Here is a 20,602-nt window from a genome sequence, read left to right as displayed (position 1 = left end):
CTCATGCTGTTTGTGAGTAAAGGTAAACTATTTCACACAAAAAGCCTATAAAAACCATTCAAATTCTGTCATCAGAGATAATCTACATAACTGCAAGTCCATAGTGATTAATGTGATTCTATTTTGACTCCTGCCATTGCAATGACCATCTTTTGTATGTGAAAGGTTCTCATGTTTTTGGGGTCCCCCCCCCCACTAACCCCCCCCCCACACTCACCCCCCCCCCCCCCCCCGTGGCAATTGATTGTGAGAGAACGACATCATTGTCGGCGTGCTTGACTAACTCATTTCCTGGTGAACAAGACGAAAAAGCAGATGTGGCGAATGGAGGAAAGCTGCTGCTCACACGCCCGTGCAGCGGGTTTCCTCTCTTGAGCTCCGCCGCACAGCGACTGCAGCACTTGAGCGCTTAAGGGAAAATGGGGCTCATCGAGGTCTTCGGGGTGATGTGTAAGTCGCGAGCGCAGCCATCCACTCCCCCATGACCACACGTGCGGTTTTCATCCCCGATTTTGTTTTGGACAGATTTCACTGTGGTTTGTGCAGCTCAGGATTATGTGGACTACGAGGATGGTGAGCATTTTTTGTGCTTTTTAAAAAAAAAAAAGATCTTACAGTTGTATTTTCGTTTTAACTGTATGTATTCCGCATTATATTCTCCTGCGATTTGTGTTTTTGATTGGCGAGCAAGCCGCTGAAGCAATTGACAACAATGTTGAGGAAGTCACGCACAAGAAACATGAAGTTCTTTGTTCTCATGCGTCTAACGCTTCCTGACGGAATTTTAGAACAGGTCTTTTTCATCATAATCTGCCACATTCTGTGATAGGCTTTCAAACTTTTATCATTCTTTTTCATCCAGGTTTCAGTCAGACAAAACTTGAGGCAGCTGTTTGTGCTCACGTTGATTTCAATGATGTTCCTCTTTAGCTGGGTACACACGTGATGATTAACATCTTAGCAAATTTTTCAAAGTGTATTTTATGTCACAATCACAAAGTCATTGCCTCAGTGTCAACCACAGCTATGTAAGAATTTGCTGAAGTGGTTGAACATTTATGATTGTCAGCCTCAGCAGCTAACGGAGGAAAAATTGAAAGAGAATCGCGTCAGATCATCTCTTAGCGAAATCCGATAATCAGGATCTTGCGAATTGTGATCAGAAACGGAGATTTTTTAAATTGGCTCCATGACCGTGATCTGACTTTTTTAGTACATCATCTTATTGAAAATCCGTGTTTGCTTCATCCAAAATGTGGACAACCACCTTAGTCTTGACGCAATGTTTAAATTGCATAATGCAGAGTGTTCTCATCTTCCCTCTACTAGTCACTGCCATGTTCATGGACAGAACCGGCACGCCATCCCCTGACAACTCTTCCATCTACGGTGAGGAAAAGCAACAACAAAAATGTTCTTGCTAAGGCCCATTACTTCTTCGAATCAGGCATTGGAGATGAGAGTGATTTGATTTAGTTTCCCTATTTGTACTCTAAGATGTTCAAAAAGTTGAAAGGTCATTGTGTATTCAAATTTCAACCGTGCTCGTTTCCTCCCCACCAGGAGTCACCGCCACACTCAGCAACACGTTTCCAACTAGCAAAGCGTCAACTCAGCCCAAGATTGTTTATGGTGAGCATCTTGTGACAAATGAACGTGCAGCACTGAGCAAAAAAAAAGGAAGGGACAAAAAAAAAAAACAAGCCACATTACGCCAAGATTGAATCGTACAAACAATAATTGATTTGAATTGAAACGTGTGTAGATTACTCTTGAACTGAAATAGGGATCATCTCCACTGTGTATTATTTGCACACATTTGTAGAGCCTCCAGTCCCATCGCTGCACCTGCTGTCCCCCTGGGGGGACGTGTTCCCCTTTGAGAAAGCAGTCTTTGAGTGTCGTGTCAATGACAGCACTGAGTGGACCTTCACTTGGTCCAGAAATGGACACCCGGTGCAAGAGGGAGACCGAAACGTGTCTTTAATTTCGCTGGCCCGAGCGGCGTTAACGATCACTGCAGCATCTCAGGCGGACGGTGGACTTTACGACTGTCAAGCTCATCACAAACTAAAAGGCGATTCCCTCAGTAGTAACCTACTTGAACTGAAAGTGTATGGTAAGTTTCACATCACTCTATCCCTGTCTTTGTTAAAATAATATGATCACTTTGGGGTAACACTTTGGTTCAGCTGGAAAGCATTGGCCTCACAGTTCTGAGGTCCCAGTTTTGATTCCGGACCCGCCTGTATGGAGTTTGCATGTTTCCCCCCGTGCCTGCGTGGGTTTTCTCCGGGCACTCCGGTTTCCTCCCACATCCCAAAAACATGCAACAGTAACTGAACACTCTAAATTGCCCCTAGGTGTGATTGTGAGTGTGGCTGTTTGTCTCGATGTGCCCTGCAATTGGCGGGGAACCAGTGAAGGGTGTACTCAGCCTCCTACCCATTGACAGCTGGGACAAGGCTCCAGCACTCCTTTGACCCTCGTGAGGATAAGCAGCTAAGAAAACGGATGGATCGATGTTAACTTCGATGTCTTCTTACTGTTTAGAAAACACACCCATCCCGGCGTTGGTTCCTGACCCAAAGTTGGAGCAAATGTTCCCCGGAGAGTCTGTCACCTTCCAGTGCATGATCAACGTGTCGTCTGGATGGGAATATCTGTGGTACCATAATGACAAGGAAATCCAACGATGTCATAATAACATATGTGAAATAGTTTCTTTAGCGCTCTCTGACAGTGGGCAATACCACTGCAAAGCCAAGAGAGGGGGAGAAAGTCCTTTCTACACAGAGAAGAGTAAAATATTCAACCTGCAGGTGTCTGGTAAGGATCATTGAGCGGTTCACCAGCTCCCTTACGGCCTCTCAGTCTGCTTGGTTCCTACTGTCACCTGTTTCGCTTCAGAACCACCCAGACCAAGTCTCAAGTTGAGGACTTCCTGGTCAGATGTCTTCCAAATGGAAAGCGTGGCGATGACTTGTGACGTGGGCAGCCCCGATTGGACATTCACTTGGCACAGAAACGCAACTGAGCTCCGAGAGGACCCAGCGGTGGTCCTGAGTTTGGGGGGAGTTCTTCTCAACATCACGTCCGCTTCTCGAGCCCACCAAGGACTATATGCTTGCAAAGCGCACCTCGAGTCCAGGAGAGTCAGCTCTGATTTCAGCAACATGGAGAGCATCACAGTTTATGGTAAATGAGGACACGTACCAGATTTTTCTTCAGATAAAACCTTTTTGAAAAGTAACAATCGGGCATTTTAGCAACATGTTCATGGATTCCAGTGTACAACAAATGACCTTGTTGATCATTACACTGATGACAGGGCTTCTAATTTGGTCTTGCTTTTAATCACTGTGTAATGTCTTTGTATCACATGTTCCTTCATGAATATACTGCTCATCAGTGCTTCCCAACCATTATTAAGCCAGCCATATTTTACCGAACATGAGAAAAATATCATGGTACACCACCAGACAAAATATATATGTTTATACATTTGCTGAAAAAAAATAATGGCATCAACTCAATTTACTCACATTTACTTTATGTAAAATCTGGATCAGTTTTGTTTAACAGGTGTTATTTTATTGTATGAATGGACATGGATGCATACCCAGGTTAATTTTATCTTCTACTGCTTTGTGGATTAACATTTAATATTTATTCTCCCTGTGACTACACCTCACTAGCATGGAGACATGAGGAGCTATTAGTTTTAGTAAATAAATAAATGATCGATTCTGCAACAATTAAGTGAAACTGGATAATGCCTGGGAATCACTGTTGTAGGTGATGCTGACTAATAATTGAATTATGAAGCAATTTATTGCATGTTTTTTTTTAATTTATAGAAAATATTCCGAAACCGTCCCTGAGAAAGGATCCAGTTTTGAACTCAATGTACATTGGTGAAACCATCACATTCACCTGCCAAGTTCACATGGGGTCCGGATGGCTGTACAGCTGGTTCAGAGACGGAAATGAGCTCGCAGTTGCTGACGCGAGCCTCCGAATCCACCTCAGCCCTCACGAGAGGGGGACCTACTGGTGCAAGGCCACCAGAGGGCAAAGAACGTCAACGGACATCAGCGAGCGCATCACTCAAGATGTTCTGGGTGGGTTCCGTAAAACTGGCTGGCAAACATTACCCGTTGAGTTGAAAGGCCTTTTGAAAGTTCTGGAACAGCATTGCTTATGCACCTTGCTTCCTTTCCAAGCTGTTTTTAATTCTGTTGAAACAGGATGTGGTACTGTGAAGGGAGGGGACGGAAATGAGTACTAGGCGGTGGATATTAAACCGAGGCTGGTGGCGGTGACCTGTTTCGATTTTCTACTTGGTCAGCTTTTCTCGGAAATCTTGTTTTAGTGCAAAACTTTTTGGAAAAGGTGAAATCCATTTTTAGTAGACAGGCTGATTGAAAAAAAAAAAAGCTATTAAACTCATTTCTGATTGTAGGCCGCACAGTCCGAGGAGAAATTCATAAAACTGTCATGTCAAACTGGAATCAATATTTAAATTACATTTGGCCAAGTAGATATTGTTCAGTACTTCCCTTGATTTCTTGTTTAAGTCAAATGCAGGAGGTTGGCATCTATGTCAAATTCCAATATGGTTGTTATCCAACTTTTTTTTTTTTTTTGTCAGAAGTTGTCAGAAGGCTTTGCGCTCAAATGTCCTTTTCAGAAGAATCGTGTGATCTTTGGTACAAAATGGCAAACTGGACAGTATGTGTGCTTTTTTTTTCAGCAATTCCTCTTCCATCTTTGACGCTGAGCAGTCAGTGGGCTGATGTGTTCCCCACTGAAAGCGTGTTAATGAGCTGCGCCATGGCCGATGGCTCCGGCTGGACGTATATGTGGCGCCGCGACGACGAGGTGTTGTCCAGCGACGACACAGTGTATTTAGGGCCAGGGGGAGCCAACCTGAGCATCGCCTCGGCTTCAGCCTCTCACCGAGGACGATACAGCTGCTCGGGGAAGCTCCCGAGCAGGTCTGTTAGCAGCAAGTTCACATCGGGAGTGACCCTCAGAGTTTATGGTGAGTCCTCTTTCTTTGAACAAGGGTACCTTGACTTATGAGTGGTACGACTTGCAACATTTACAAGTTACAGTACTGTTTTACTATTTTTTTTTTTCGCTTCGAGGTACACACAAACCTGATAAATGAACCTCAGACACTCCATCACTAGATGGCAAGAAGTTGAATTAAAAAAAGTGGATAGTTGGTTTAGTGTAATAAATTATACCTACGCACAAATACAACTCATTTTACTAAATTCCACTCCAACAAAAATTAACTGTGGCTCACATATCGCTCATACTCATGAATACTGCAAGCTGGTTTATTTTTCAAAACTCCATTTTTTTTCTTCCTTTAATCTGCTCTCCTTACACAAATCCTTTATTGAGTGCCATATTAATTACTGTAATGGGCAAACACTTTCCGCTTTCATCCGAAGAAATTAGTGTCTGAAAGAAAATGATTCAAGTCATAACCTGACCTGGTTGTGACACTCCCACACGTTCTGTCTCCCTTGCCGTAATCTCCCGAGGCCTGCGAAGTTCAATGCTCATCAAAATGAAACCATAATGTACCAAATGGTCTGTAACCAGAATCCCAGAAAAACTGTTCAATTCTTTACCTTCTATTTCATGTCAAAATTACTACTTTTTTTAACACCATGCTATAGTGTAGCGTTCTGTTGTTATTCTTTGTTTTGTTTTTTTAATGATGGGGATGCGTAGGAACTGTTTAATGGCATTTCAGTTCATTGACGTAAGAGCGTGGTCACTGAACAAATGAAATGCATAACTGAATGTACCACGTCATTTGGGAAATGGCATCCCACGCACGAATTAATGTTTTCCCCTCAGACAGGAAGCCCAAAGCCAAATTGGAGCAGGACCCAGAACACATGGTCTTGCACACGGGAGATCCTGTCTCCTACAGCTGTCGTGTCAATGTCTCCTCTGGATGGGAGTACGTGTGGTACAAAGATGACACTCAACTTGGCGTATCTGGAATGAACTACACCATAGATTCTCTGAGGAAAACAAACGCTGGATCGTACAAATGTCAAGCAATCAGAGTGAAAGCTATTGATATCTTCAAGACGGAACAAAGTCGGACTTTGAAGCTCCAAGTTGATGGTATATTTGTTCATTTCCCCTTTAAAAGCCACCTGCTCTATTGTGTTTGAATGAAAAACCTTTGTATGAAATGTGATTATTTCTACAGAACGGCCAACAGCAAATATAATTGTGTTGACTGGTTGGTCTGAGGTATTTTCCACAGACAGCCTCGTCCTAACGTGTGAGGTGAAGGGCAGTAAGGACGTGTGGAACTACACATGGTAATAACTTAATAACTAAGCCACTTTCATTCACGCTGTTTATAAAACACACTGTATAGTATAGATAGCTACACAATTACATGACATCCAATACAAGAGTTTGAAGAAAACGTATGCCTGTGAAAATAATAATGCTCCCTGAATTGAAACTCTATCAACCTCAAGCAACCTGGTGGGGACAGATGGCTTTCCCACCGAATTTTGGTTCTGCTCAATATGTCCCAAAATGGGGCTTTTCACCTTGCATTCCATCACATACAGACCCCCCCCCCAAAAAAAAAAAACATGGAAATGTATTTCTTTCCATAATTCCATTTTTTTAAATCTTTCATAGATTGTAGCTTCATGGCCCCCCAATGGAAACAATTCCATGTATGTATTTGTTTATTTTTTTTCATATGGTCTCGCAGCTTATAAACCCAACAAAACCAGAAATTCGTAAAATTAGAATACTGTTAAGAAATGACCAATTATTTTCCAGTTTTCATAGAAAAAAAGAAATTAGGATTACATTAAATCAATTGAAATATGGAACTTTCAAAACGGGTTCTTCATCTTCACTGGTTGGGATTGAGGCAGTTAGCCTGTGGCATTGGCTGCGAGTTATGTAAAGCCAGATTTTCTTCATCCTTGCCGGACGTTGCTCCTCATTTTCCTCTTCATAAGGTTGGTTTAGATCCAACGAGTTGGACGGTCAGTCCATCGCTGTGATGCCATTGTTATTAACGTAGGATTTGGTGTTTCTGGCAGTATAGTCGGAGTGAAGGTGCTGTTGGAGGATGAAATCTGAATCTCCACACAGATCCTCAGCAGAACGAATCACAAAGTCCTCTAAAATGTTCTGGTAGACAACGATCTTGGATTGAAGAAAGTGGTGTTTACCAAAACCTGCACTGGACATTTCTCCCCAATCCTCACTGACTGTGGCTATTTCACACTGGACCTCAAGCAGCTTGGCTTCTGTTCCTCTCCCATCTTCCTCTAAACCCTCGGACCTTACTTTGATTGGAGAAGAGGACTTCGGACCACTGGCCGACAGTCGAGTCCTTTTACTCCTTGGCCAAGTTGAGACTGTCCCTGAGCCTGAGTCAATATTAAGCCAATATAAGGAGCAAATTGTTTAAATTGTGGGCCAAGAATTTATAATTGATAAAAATTCAACTTTTTAAATGGAATTATGGAAGCAATGATATTCACATTTTTTGGAAAGGGTCTGAAAGTATTTGTTCATGTGGAGCTCTACTGTGTTTAATTTTACCACACTTATACCGGATGTCATTAGATTGTCCAGGTGTACCTAATGTGGTGGCCTGCGTGTGAAATATTCCATGTCGACAAACAGGTTCAGCAAAGGACAACAGCTCGTGAACTCGTCATCCGACAGATACACGGTTACTCCTCAAAATGACCCTGAGCAGAGCCAATACATTTGCCAGGGTATTCGCAGCGGGCGGCCTTCCTACTCCAAAGGCAGCGCTCCTCTCACTACTAGAAACCTGCGTACGTTTTGAATGGCGCGTGGAATGCGTGATGGGGTTACATCAGTAAGCGCTTCATTACCTTTACTTTTGGCTTTAATTACCTGCAGTACTGAAGAGGCGGGTGCTCCTTTCCATCTCCGGCTGCATTGTGTTCGGCATCGCTGCAGTTTTCTTTGGCTGCCTGGTTCTGAGACTCACCAGAAAACCAGGTGTGCTGACCGTTTTGAGCAGGGATTCTCAAACCTTTTGGGGTCCAGGGAAACTTTACAGGGGAGAAGTTCTTAAATCAATTTCAATATTAATCAGTGGTTGCTATGTGACGCACTCTGCTTCCTGAACTTTGTACTTTTTAAAGGATACAACCAAATGTACCGCAAATCTAATTATTTCAAGTCCACTTCCGGGGTCCCTCGACCCCAGTTTGAGAAACACTGCTTTTGAGGAATTTCAAAGGTGTCAAATATGAGACTGTAACTGGGTGTTTTTTGGATCGTGCAGCGGACGATGATGAGGGACCGGAGGAGGGTGAGCTCTTCCTCACCATGGCTCAGCTCAAGGACCGTGATGGTATGGCGACACAGCCCAGTGTCCATTTCTTCAATCTAGATGACTTATTTGGAACTTCTTTGAGAAACAACATTCACGGCTCGACTCGGGCGAGGCATAGACACTCTTGCATTTAAGTTCCTCTCTCGTGTTTGCAGATGCTCCTTGTCCGCTGGTTGATTACGTCACAGATGTGGAATTAAATGCTCCAGCAAAAGGTACAAGGCAGCTGAATTCGTCTTTTAGTGTCATTTGTTCGCTCCTCATTGAAGCTTGCTCAAATCGAATTCTCCTTGCAGAAGAGGTAGACATTATTCACACTGAAGAAACAGTGACGTCGCAAGATGACCAAGGTAAGATGATGCGGTGTACAACGTGGTAGTTACGATGAAAAAAAATACACTAATGGGCCCTGTCTGCTTTCTGTCTATGTCCACAAGCTGTGACAACGAACAGCAGTGAAAAACATCCAGAGGTTGAAGGCAGCCTGGTTTCCTTTCAGCACTGAGCCACCAAACGTGTTTGTGTTAAAGTTTTTGAAACCTTCATGCACCAACCATGGGAAAAGCTTGTTTAAAAAAGAATGTGGTTGCTGTTGGGAGGAATCCTCGCATCTTCCAAATCACTGCTTTTCCGGGGGTAAAAAAAAACCCGGCATCCTGCTTGTGTGACCAACCACCACATCATTCAAGTTGTATATGTATTACAGTACTTTATATTAAATACCGTTGAGCACTAACATCAACACACCAACGCAAAATCACAGTCATCCTCTAATTAGATACGCAAAAAGAATAAAAATGCTGTCATTGCTTAAAATAGTAGAATTTGGCACCACATCAAAACACCCCCCCACACACACAGACACACACAAAAAATATCTTTACAACTTTGGTTACATTATCTTCCCTAACTCATTTCAAAGCTCTTAGAGCCTTGATCTGATAGAATACATAAACAATGAGCTGACTAAAACGTGTATAGGCGGATATAAATCTGCAGACAAATTTACCTTCGTGGCTGACCTGTTCCTTCTCCACCAAAGCATTAGGCCACTTGATACTCAGAAGGTCAACAATCCCGCATTGCATCACTGGACCTACGCATTGCCCCGCGCAACTCCTCTGCATATCTCGTGATTGGCCCGTTTTAGTCACATGCTGTGATCACGTACTCACCGTTCCTTCCACCGCCACATCGCACCCATAGTGTACGCTGCCGGCTTCTTGATCGATTTTGCGGCATAATTAAACATATCATCTGGTCATTTAGGTCCATTTGTGCAAGCGGATACTCTTCTACGGTCACCGTTGTTGTTGTTTTGTTCCTTGTTCGGAAAAGGGAAGTAAACAGGGCTACCTGAAATGACCAGAAAGTGCTGCGGGAACTCCACGCTGTCATCCTAGCCAATACAAGCCGTGGCGACACCTCTGACTTGGAGAAGAACTGCAGCACATTTTTAAAACTGCACGCATGGGTTGCCCTGGAGTATAAAGGCAAACTCCGCACGCGATGTCAGCGCGGTCGCTGCACGTGTGAGTATAAAGAGGCCTTTAGACTAGCTTATGCAAATCTAACCTACCCATTTTTATTTGTTATTGCCTAAAAAGCAGCCATATTTTCAGTCTTGAGCAAACATAGTGCACACAGGTCCGGGAGATTGAAGGAAGAGGCGGAGTTTTGCTTCTCAGACAGTTAATAGGTTTCTTCTCAAGCAATTTTTAATACTTTAATTGACATATGGCTTGAGGATAGACGAATATTATCATATTGTGAAAGGATATTAAATTGGCCATTATTGGTCATACGAGGTTTCCAAACAACAGCAACGATATGAGTGTGGACATCAGAAGAGAAAAAAAGGAAATATTTAACTGGTGGTGCAAATGGAAAGTCAAATGTCCACTGATCAAGACTGCAAATTATATTATTTGCTTTGAATTGTATTTTTGTTCATGAACTAATTCAGGTACTGTTACAATATTTTCGAACGTTGTTTTGTCAGGGTTTTCTTCGTACTGTACTGTATTATGTCACCCGAGGGCTGTACATACACTTGTTGCAACAAACGACAGATTAGACAGTTGTGATAAAGTTGAAGGACATGAAACTGTGCCTTTAATGTAAATGTGACACCAGTTTGTTCTCTGTCTAATGTGACTGCTTGGATAATATGTGATGAATTAAAGCTACAGTAAAAAAAAATTAAATACATTTGAAGTAAAACTTTGTCTCCCAATGAAATCATCACCACAAAATGTTCAAAATTTTCCACTGGAGGAGAAACCTTGTCCACACCTGTAACGGGAGGGGGGGGGGGTAGGTTGGGGGGAAGACAATATTTAGAAACTGAAAGACTTAGAAACAATACAAATTGATCTGTCTGACTTGCTTCTACTTGAGGATGTCAGCCAGTTTCTCCACGTAGTAGCTGTAGTTCTCCTGACAGTCCTCCCAGGGCGTGAAGCTTTGGTCCTCCTTTTCGACGTAGGTCTCCCAAACATGCTGGAAGTCAGAGGGCTTCATCATCCTCAGTTTGCAGCCAGCGTTCGCCAGAGCCTTCAGCCCCTCCACTATTTCTGGCTCCTCGCATTCAAAGAGCCGAGAGCAGAATATACATAGACGGAGCTTCTTGCGTTGCCGGAGGATGTTGGCCAGCTTGGTTGCGCAGGCCACGCAGGGACTGGATGTCACGTACCACGTGACGTCGTATTCCTGGGAGGGGTTACTGTCAGGAAGTACCTTTTAGGATAAGAGGGGAAGAAATTGATCAGGACTTCACACACCGGTTCAGTTCTGGTTAAATCGGAAATTCACGGAGTAAACCAATGGAGCTGCAACAAGGGAAATTGGTCCAGACAAGAATGTTCTTTTCTGTATTGCCAATTCTGTGATGTATTTCTAAAATGATTTTTTTGTACAGTCAAATAACTGATAAACTGAGTAAACTTCCTTAAGTCATTGTACATACTAAAACTCATTCTCAACCCACCTTCCCAGTTATAACATGGATGTTTGACTTTTAAAGCCGTCAATGGCAGTGAACGGGTTTGAATGATTGAGCACGTTGGACTCCATGTACACTGTCATTCCAACATGTGCTGTCAAATTTACAACCCTATTATTTCTTTTCAATTCACTTTTCAAACTCCAAACTGAAAGTTTAGACATTATTTTATCTGGTTTCTCGCCAAACATTCTACAAACAAAGTGGGAAAAACTGTGTCAGCTATAGACCAAATGATACACGTTTAATGGGTTCCCTTATGAGAAAGGATAAAAGCATCACCAGCTGGAGCTGGAGCACATTACTTGCTGAAAGAAGGCCTCTTCAGCATGAGCTGTAGCATGTTCATCCTCCAGGTATCCTGTTAGTGGCTCTGTGCTGCCCCCTTGCGTGTCCACTCGGTAGCACAGCAGAGTCTTGTTCCTGCCGGACGAGTACTCCACGTTCCTAAACTGAAACTTGAAGTAGAACGGGCTCATCTGCGCTCTGGATGGAATTAAAAAAACAAGAAAAAAAAGTGCGTAAATCTAAGAGCACATTGCAAGCTTTTTCAGGAAGCCCACAGAGGGTGTTCTTATAGATTTGGTCAGAAAAGAAAAACGGGGGCGGGGGGGGGAGTAATTGCATAAGTAGTTGCACATTGTACTTAAGTAGAAGATAGATATTTGTGTAAAAAAAAAAGGGGGGGGGGAATATTGACTAAACTCCTATATGCCTACTTGAATACAATAAAAAAATAAACAAATGTGTATTACTAGCAATTATAATCAATTGCTGTTTTGAAAAATGTGCACCGTTAGAAAAAAAGTCACACAAAATAGTTTCCCTCCGAATTCACGAAGAAGTCAAATGGCATTAAAATACAGCGAGCTGGCGAGCTGGCATTGGCTCGACCTCATTGCTGTCAAATGCTAAAACTGTGGCGACTGACAACAACAACAAAAATAGTTTGATTAAAAAAAAACACTACTTTTAAGTGGGTTTTGGGGGCATCAGAGTGAGAATATTTGAACGTCAGAAGCTGGTTATTTTTAGGCTGGCACAAAATACTTCTTGTATCCAATATCAAACAATTCGCTCGTAAAAGACCACACAGGCTTCCACCTGGTGGTCATCCTCCGTGTCGCTGTTATTCCTGTTTTCCCCCTGACTTTCCAGGCCCCAGGAGCTCAGTAAATCAAGATCTCAACCACTTTTTTTTTTTCCTCTTTACGGTGTGTCATCATCTGCAAAGTTTGAAGTAAATGTGAAAAGCTGCAGATATCTTTACCATAAAAGCAAAACGTCTGTAAAAAAGAAAACAAGTATGGATACCTCAAAAAATCTACATAAGTATTTGTATTCTGTTACTTTCACTGTTATGAATCTTGAAGGAATGGAATGAATATGTCAACAAATGTGATTTTCCACTCGCCCAGTCTCTGCTGTACACCTAAGTACACCAGGGAAAAAAACCTGAACTTCTGTGCTTTATCCTTATTCTACCTGTCACTGAAAGCATGTATGCAGACAAGGAACATATAACACCAAGTAAGAGAGCAGCTTACCCACCCTGTGACGATCTCAAATGGCGGCAGTTCAATGGGTTCAAACTCCCCATTTCCGTCACTTTTCTTGACCTGCATGCCCGCTGCCCCAGCAACTTCCCCGTTCTTCTTGTCCTCACCCCCCGGGCACGGCTCAGGTGCTATCTCTGGCTTTTTGACAACTTTGTCCTGCTTTTTCCCACATTTGGCCTTTTCCTTCTCCTTTTCGTCATTGGTTTTGTTTTCCACCTTTTCCTTTCGCTTCACACTGACCCGGCTGGTTCTGTCGGCCATGATTTTGTCGGAGCAAGTGCGAGCGTCGGATGAGGACAGAAGAGGAGAGAGAGCAGATGCAAGTGGACTGATAACCCGAGTGCATCAACAGAAATAGAAGCTATTGTCATCTGAGTCGGACCGTGCGCGTCTGGCTAGGGTAGGCTCAGCAAACCCGCTCCTCCCTCTCAGCCCCCATCCATGCTCTGGATACTGAAAGGGCAAGAGATAACAAGACGGAGTATTTTGAATGCCATACGTACTACTGGCAACCCTGTAAAGAGAGCATTTGGACCGAGGGGCCTCCAACTCCATATTTCCTCCCATTTCCAGCCCCCTCGTATGTCAGAACCAGGTGTCTCAATACTTTTTGTCAACATTCAGTGCGTGAATTAGCCTGCGACCCCATGAAACAAAACAGACCATACAGTCCCCGACCTCTCCTAACTGTCAGCGGTCAGCAACAGGCAGGTTATTAATAAACCGTGTGTTTATCCATATGTGTGTGTGTGTGTGTGTGTGTGTGTGTGTGTGTGTGTGCAGGGTTACCAAGGCTCTCCCAACACAGAACCATAACTTTTGTTTTTGGCCACTGGACTGTCCTGTGGCGCTAAGAAATAAGCCACCTAAGCCGCCAGCCCCCTAAATAGTGGAGTCCAGACAAACATGATGCCGCTCTGTTATAAATAGCAAAGGGGAAATGGAGGGGTGGGCCAGTGTGCATACACGCCTGTGTAGAATCACGCCACGAAAAGGTCCAGTATTAATATCGTCAGTCAAGTAAGGGAGGGGAAGAATTGGGTTTTGCAACCACTGAAGTAAGATGAATATGGCTCCTTTGCTATCACTTGGCGTGAGGCGCAGCGAGCAGGGGCCTTCGATTACAATTTCCTCACGTCCCTCAGCCTCTCTCTCGGCCAAGTAATTCATTTGAGAGAGGCCGGCTCGTCTAACGCAAATGGATGAGCTGTCATCCAAGGGAAGAAGGGGAGAAGAAAGACAGCAGGCGGGGGGGGGGGTGTAAATACACCAGTAGAATAAGCATTAGGAAAAAAAAAATCATCACGGGTAATAGAAACAAGTACACAGATGTCATACTGTGAAAAAGTCACAACATCTACCTAGGACAAGTTACTGTTGAATACAAGAACTCATGATGCCTTACACGCCATAACCACAGACCCCTTGGATCATAGAACCTACGGCACATGTCATCCTACTACAGACAACAGCTTCCACCGTAAATCCTACTTTACCAAAGACCCCAAGACGCTTACAAGAACTCATGATGCCTTCCGTACTGGCACCTGTGACCCCTTCACCAAAGCACCCAAGACACCTGAAACCCTACAACCAATGATACATTAGACCCTTGGACCGACACCTTTCACCAGATCCAACATCTTCTATCTCACTTCTTCCACACTAGAACCAATAACACTTTGCAACCTACAAGGTGTGACACCTTATTTAAAACACGACTACTTGAAGCCCCTACAACGCCTTTATACCCGTTCTAAAACCTACAGTGTGACACGTACTTAATCTATGACACCTTACACCGTTTCATCAACAACACTTTACACAGTGAGAAGCTACAACACCCTAAGGATGTAGAACCGATGAAACCTTTAACCTGAAAGCTACACCTGCAGTACCTACAACCCCTAAAACCAAACAACCAAAGACAATTTACATCATAGAAGTTACACCACTTTCGTCCTTAAGAGCCTATAATGCCTTACACCTAAAACCCAACACCTTAGACCCTTCAACTAAAGACACCTTACACCCTAGAACCTACGGCACACTCCATCCTTTATTTATAGTAAAAATGTAGACAGCCTATAGCCATCAACGTCTGAAAACCTACCAACCTTACACCATAGCAAGACACATTATTTATCGAGAAGTAAAAATCTGTCCAAAAGTGGCAGTATAATAATATGATGCCTACGCATTGTTCAAAGGTGTACAATAGGAAGTAAAGGTAATTTATTAAGTGCATGTGATGAGGCATACACAGAGAAGCAAAATGTCGATGTTAGTGGGTAATGCATTGTCATATAGGCTTTTTAAAAAAAAAAAATCAAATCACTTTTTGTAGTTATATATGTCACCTAACAAGTAATCATATGCAAAAAGGTTATGTTCAATGTAGTATTTGGTTTGAAAATGGGTTCATTGTCTTGGGGACTGACTGGATAAAGATAGTGAGGATAAGTACAGTAGCTCCCTTCATTCCTTACTTAGCATGTAGTGTGACATTTTGTATAAGGCTCCAAAGACCGATACTATGTCCATAACAATCTGTAATTGGCTTTGAGGTAGATGAGTGTCTCCAGGTTCTTTGGTAAGAAACGTCCTCTCTCCGGCCGGAGACAACATTCGGCTTTGCTGAAGATGTTTTCCACCACCGTGCTGCAAGCAGGTATGGTCAATGTTTTCTTGGCCACCTGGGCAAGGAGCGGGAAGTCAATTGCTTTTCGTCGCCAGTAATGCAAAGCTTCTTCATCTGTGGGTTCCTCTCGCAAGTAGATGGCTAGCTCCTGCTCCAGGCTCTTGGCCTGCGTCATGGGTCTCTGTTTGATGAACGAGAACAGCTTGCAGGGCCGAGCCAGCGACGACACGGGCGATGGTGCTGGCGCTGGAGACGTGCGGGACTGAATAAGTCGTTCCGTGTTGGAGTCTGTGGAATATTTGGACAATTCTTCCAGAAGAACTTGTCTGTGCCACTCGGGGTCGCTGCTCCATGTGAGCTTGAACTGGGGGTCGAGGGTTGTGGCGGTGATATAAAGTGGGTCCTCCAGGATCGGGGCGAGCCGACGCTCCGCGGCCTGGCTGAGGCTCGCCATGAGGGAGGGACAATGCGGGGTTGACGTCTCCGAGAGATGCTTGCGAAGGCCCAGAACGCATGGGAGTGCCAGACTGATGGATACATGTCTGTCTGTCTGTGCGTCTGTCTGCCGTTCCCCACAAACCATGTCCCATGCTTCCATGAAAGGCTCCAAAGTGTCAGCGAGCTCCCTCAGCAGCGCCGTCTCTAGAACACCAAGCAACATTTCCCCAGGACCGCTCATCTCCTCTAAAACGTCCACCGACTCCAGCAGCTGACGGAGCACCTGCATCCCAACACACCATAAACCGTTAGACGACAATCTTAACATTTGGCTGTATTTACTTCACGATATCCTACACAGTTTTAGTGCTTTGGGGAAGAACAAGAAATTGTAGCAGCAGAAGAGATTGATTGGAGAATTTTCATCCTTGGCCATCTTGCTTCTATCTCATTCAACAAATAGGACAGGTGTCAATGGGAAGTGACGGTGCTCTGTGTTAGGATCCAGGAGCAGTTAGAGGTCAGTGTCTTGCTCAAGGCCAGTGACACTGCTCCAGAAGTGAACTAAAACTATCTGCAGCAGGGGTCACCAAGATGATACCCATAAACATAAGCAGCCTCTTTGGAACCACAGGAGTAACCTACAGGCCTATTTGAAAATAGTTCACCAGTGACTGGACATTGTGATTTCCTAGGAATGTTCTAAAAATGATCATTTGAAAATTTAAATGTGTCACACGACGACGGCGAGTCTGCTTGTGAGTGTCTGGGCATGAGCTGTGGGTGACAACAGGCCCACCATAACTATGCACTTTGTTTTTGTGTTTTCCTGTTCACCTTGATGCTCATCTTCCCAACATGCAAGGTCATTACAGTAAGCAAAGACACTGTAATACCTATTAAAAACAATCTCAATACGATGTGAAAACAAGCAAAACTCCCTGAAAATTACTACATCTTCTTTCAACCTTATGCATTTTGTATTTAAAAGGAATTCATAAGTTGCAGACAGGAAACGGGAAAATTGTCCTTGCAATTACTTGAGTAGAATAAAGCAATTAGTCATCTCATATCTGTACCTTTAGCTGGGCAGCCCAGTCTCGACTCCGCGGCGATGTGTTTCCTTGTCCCCAAACCACCATTCCGGGACCTTCAAACACCTGACTCAATTTTTCCGGTGGAACCACCGTTGTGATGTAGCTATAGAAGCGGCCGGCTTTGGCCAGCGCAGAAGCGAGCTGCGTACAAGAATGTAAACCCTCCCTGACACAAAGGCTCAGAGAGCGAGAGAAGCAGTCCACCCGGCATACACCGAGACCCCGGTCCCACGAGTCTTCCCATGCTTCCTCTCCCACATGACCATTCCTAACGGTTCCCTCTAGGTGGCTACGGCTTTCGGCATCGTCTTCGTCATCCTCCTCTTGGCAGAAACCGGGGAGACAGCACGGCTTCACGGTGGTGGTGGCGAGAAGCGGATCAGCAACCACACGGAAGGCTCTTCCAAACACACCGTGAGAGTGACATACTTCGTCGAAATCGGAAAGAACCCGATTGCAGGTGAGGGGAAGGCACGCCAGGAGAGCTGAGCGCATCTGCCACTCCAATGACAGGAAGTGGCATGTGACACCAAGGTAACTAAAGAAAGAGAGGTCAACTCATAACCATCGGATAATAACGACGATGACGGTACTACTAGTGTTTGTTTGTGTCTGGCGTCCTTACCCTAATGGGGCTGCGGATGAGGCTCTCCAGACATCCAAGCTGAGGCTGAGGGCGTGAGCTGAAGCCAGAGCCTGACGGATAGTCAGCTGAGCCTGGTAGGTGTAGGCCGGGAGGAGCTGGTTCTGGATGTAGTGCTGGGGATCCGGGGTGTAACGTGGCTCCAGAAGCTGAAGCAGCACTCTGAAGCCGTGGTTCTCTACCATGGAAACTGGCTGCAGATCGTGAACGATCATTTTAGTGATCGCCTCACTTATCATCACCTGTGGTTATCATCATGTGAAACAAGAAGGTCAGTTATTTGTGTCATGCTGCATACATCTTAAATGCTGAAACACCATTTAACACTGTATCGACTAAGTTCACCACTGCATAGCTTTCAGTCTTTGCAATTTTTCAGTTATTATCTTTGAACATGTATAATGTTCGGAGAAGCAAATCTCTCAGTTCGCTAAAGAAAAATCCAGTGTGTGTAGTTTGTTTCTTTCAACCCGTTTTAACGGCTATATCCGCCTTCAATACTATCAGCAATGGGATTATTTCTGTTTCGTAGGACCTAAAAGGAGATTGCACCTTCAATTTGTTTGGACCTGTAACAATGACAATAAGCCAAAAGTAGCGTCTGATGTGACTGGCCATCCTCCAATTGGTCAACCACATCCCGGCCAAGTTATACTCAATACTCAATAGTGGAGTTGTGGCTCTAGATGTGCTGACGTGCCATAACCTACCTGACGTGGATCATGCTTGTCAAACTTGCTCACTCCTCCTCCTCCTCCTCTGTCCAATGTTCCCAGGCCTCCAGCACCTCCACCCACTCCAACTCGGGTGGCCATCGGGAGAGCGTAGCGGCCATTCCCTCCGTTGGGCGTCAAAGTGTGCATGGGCGCAGAGGGGTAGCCTTCTCTCTTCATGTCCTTCCTTTTGACAAAGTCATCATACATGGCCTGGTGCTTGCGCTGCACGGAAGCCACAAGAACGTTACTGCACTGACTATACGACCACACGGGGGCCATTGCACAATTGGAGGAGAATTTAGCCAACAACGTCTTGGAAAAACTAAACATTTTGTTCTGTTTTTTTTTTCTTTCTTTCAAGAAATACAAATAATAACCCATCGTATGATTTTATTCCCCCAGTTTAACCATCAACATAATACTTTTTTTTGGGGGGGAGGGTTATTTCTTATGTTTAGCTGTTTGGCACAACTCTCAGATAAGCTATCATCCAAAACAAAAATCAAAAAATTCCTGGAAAAGCTAAGTATTTTTGTAAAAAAAAAAAAAAAGAAAAATTTTTAAAGTCATTTTATTCCATTCATTTTCGATACATACATGTCCCCGCGCCCCAACTTTACAGTTCAGTTCTCTTCCTAACGTTCTAATGCTTTTATGTCCGCTGCCATTGAATGCAACCAGACCATTCACCGCAGGTGAGACAAACATGGAATTTTTGAGCAAAACAGCCTCCAAAAGACACAAAAGCTTGCATGGATTTAAAAAAAAAAAAAAAAAAAAAAAAACATCACAATGTCGGTTGACAAAACCTCATACTTTGATAATGTATCTTATTCGTAATAAATTATCAGGAAACGTTCAGGGATCATGTGGAACGAGTCGCTCGTTTTTGTCCTTACTGCATCACCGACAACACTTGCAGATGAAAAGTTCGTAGTACAGTCGCACTGTATATATCAATAAGTAAGTTGAGTGATCCGAGAGACTCCAAGTTGAAAATGAGTGAATAGAACTAATTATTCATTTGTATTTTTAACTCCCCACGTTGGCATGAAGTTATTCTATTTGTGGGATTAGTGAATTGACTGTAGTCTCACGTGTTGACCGTTTCGTGTCCTTCCGAAAATGTCCAGATTTCAACCATGGACCTGACACACGAGTTTTGGGACCAACCTGTTTGATTCAAAACATGTGGGGGGGAATTGTAAAAATATTGATCACTTTGACTAAATCCAAGCTGATGTTCACGAATTTGCTGACACATTTTTCGCCACTTCCACGGACGACCCCCCTCTTCTTCCGAAGTAATGATTTATACGCCCCTGGGGGGACTGAGGCCTGGGTGGGCACAAAATGTCCTCCAAATCGGGAATGACCAGCTTTCAATATCCTGATTGTTCTTTAACGTTCCGTTTTGGGGGGAATTACCTTAAGATGCGTGACGAAATTGGACGTGACGCTGCGTTTGGCCTGGATTCTTGTGCCACACGCCTTGCAGTTGGATTCGATTTTTCCATTCTCGCCCTCGAACACAATATGAAAGTAATCCAAAATAGACACCTTGGAAACGGACGCCATGGGCGCAAACACTCCCGACAGTCTGCGCCCGAACGGAGTTACACGTTCAAGGACGATGATGATGATGGTGGTGATGATGATGATGATGAGATGATGATGATGATGATGATGACAGCGGTCCTTCGTCGCTCTTTTTCATGGACGCAGACCGGCGGGTGTTTACATCCCGGCCCCGCGGTCACAAAAAAATAAAAAATAAAAATGCGGGGGGTCGGGGGCGTCCCAGAAAACAACAACAACAACAATAAGACAAGCGCAGTAGATGGATCCCTTCCACATCCGGCAAGCAAATGCAAGACACTCTGCGGATGTGATCGGCAGCACAACAGCGAGGGGACATCCGCTGTTCGGACACAGCAGGACAAGGCGCGCGCGCGTGCGCGACTTCGGAAACGGAAGTACACGGAAATTTCATTTCCGGTTGGCGCTTGAACCGATTCGTTGTCCGGTTTTCTCTGTACGTCACTCCGCGATTTTCACATAATATTGATGTATCTGCAGCACATCTATCCTTACAATAGTGCAGAATACTGT

General features: G+C 44.1%; 3 protein-coding genes across 4 annotated transcripts; 1 reads left to right on the top strand and 2 right to left on the bottom strand.

The window, feature by feature from the left end:
- Positions 1–242: 242 nt before the first annotated feature.
- Positions 243–9,134, top strand: LOC133497118 (B-cell receptor CD22-like). Its single transcript, XM_061813305.1, has 17 exons — positions 243–450; positions 526–573; positions 1,330–1,389; positions 1,564–1,632; positions 1,826–2,119; positions 2,554–2,829; positions 2,911–3,198; positions 3,861–4,124; positions 4,757–5,047; positions 5,884–6,159; positions 6,248–6,362; positions 7,705–7,862; positions 7,951–8,052; positions 8,342–8,410; positions 8,548–8,607; positions 8,689–8,742; positions 8,830–9,134. The coding sequence occupies exons 1-17, from the start codon at positions 420–422 to the stop codon at positions 8,895–8,897; spliced, it is 2,523 nt and encodes an 840-aa protein (XP_061669289.1). The 5' UTR covers positions 243–419; the 3' UTR covers positions 8,898–9,134.
- Positions 9,135–9,824: 690 nt separating this feature from the next.
- On the bottom strand, positions 9,825–13,527 carry apobec2b (apolipoprotein B mRNA editing enzyme, catalytic polypeptide-like 2b). Of its 2 annotated transcripts, none has more exons than XM_061813311.1 (4): positions 12,948–13,527; positions 11,702–11,882; positions 10,778–11,131; positions 9,825–10,687 (listed from the first exon to the last, which is right to left on the bottom strand). In XM_061813311.1, exons 1-3 carry the CDS (start codon positions 13,214–13,216, stop codon positions 10,784–10,786), a joined length of 798 nt encoding a protein of 265 aa, XP_061669295.1. In that variant the 5' UTR covers positions 13,217–13,527; the 3' UTR covers positions 9,825–10,687; positions 10,778–10,783. The 2 variants fall into 2 exon arrangements, with proteins under 2 accessions (XP_061669295.1, XP_061669294.1); XM_061813310.1 differs by having other exon boundaries at positions 10,782–11,131.
- Positions 13,528–15,165: 1,638 nt separating this feature from the next.
- si:dkey-109j17.5 (zinc finger BED domain-containing protein 4) lies at positions 15,166–20,477 on the bottom strand. The gene is made up of 5 exons (XM_061813301.1): positions 19,919–20,477; positions 18,485–18,712; positions 17,757–18,016; positions 17,114–17,669; positions 15,166–16,317 (listed from the first exon to the last, which is right to left on the bottom strand). Exons 1-5 carry the CDS (start codon positions 20,066–20,068, stop codon positions 15,490–15,492), a joined length of 2,022 nt encoding a protein of 673 aa, XP_061669285.1. The 5' UTR covers positions 20,069–20,477; the 3' UTR covers positions 15,166–15,489.
- Positions 20,478–20,602: the final 125 nt, after the last annotated feature.

The sequence above is a fragment of the Syngnathoides biaculeatus genome, chromosome 2, assembly GCF_019802595.1.
Source record: "Syngnathoides biaculeatus isolate LvHL_M chromosome 2, ASM1980259v1, whole genome shotgun sequence".
In the NCBI taxonomy this organism is placed as follows: domain Eukaryota; kingdom Metazoa; phylum Chordata; class Actinopteri; order Syngnathiformes; family Syngnathidae; genus Syngnathoides; species Syngnathoides biaculeatus.
Note: the sequence above shows the minus strand (reverse complement) of the source record. Positions and strands in the feature narration are given on the sequence as shown.

What these genes read in the sequence shown, in the direction of transcription:
- LOC133497118 (XM_061813305.1), top strand. Translation starts at nt 420, where the DNA reads ATGGGGCTCATCGAGGTCTTCGGGGTGATGT. An exon ending in ATTCAACCTGCAGGTGTCTG is followed by an intron (nt 2,830 to 2,910) that starts GTAAGGATCATT and finishes GTTTCGCTTCAG; the next exon opens with AACCACCCAGACCAAGTCTC. An exon ending in TCAGCTCAAGGACCGTGATG is followed by an intron (nt 8,411 to 8,547) that starts GTATGGCGACAC and finishes TCGTGTTTGCAG; the next exon opens with ATGCTCCTTGTCCGCTGGTT.
- apobec2b (XM_061813311.1), bottom strand. Translation starts at nt 13,216, where the DNA reads ATGGCCGACAGAACCAGCCGGGTCAGTGTGAAGCGAAAGGAAAAGGTG. An exon ending in CCATTTGAGATCGTCACAGG is followed by an intron (nt 11,883 to 12,947) that starts GTGGGTAAGCTG and finishes AATTCCATCCAG; the next exon opens with AGCGCAGATGAGCCCGTTCT. An exon ending in AAGAGGCCTTCTTTCAGCAA is followed by an intron (nt 11,132 to 11,701) that starts GTAATGTGCTCC and finishes TTATCCTAAAAG; the next exon opens with GTACTTCCTGACAGTAACCC.
- si:dkey-109j17.5 (XM_061813301.1), bottom strand. Translation starts at nt 20,068, where the DNA reads ATGGCGTCCGTTTCCAAGGTGTCTATTTTGGATTACTTTCATATTGTG. An exon ending in ACAAGCATGATCCACGTCAG is followed by an intron (nt 18,017 to 18,484) that starts GTAGGTTATGGC and finishes TGATAACCACAG; the next exon opens with GTGATGATAAGTGAGGCGAT. An exon ending in ACTGGGCTGCCCAGCTAAAG is followed by an intron (nt 16,318 to 17,113) that starts GTACAGATATGA and finishes GTTGGGATGCAG; the next exon opens with GTGCTCCGTCAGCTGCTGGA.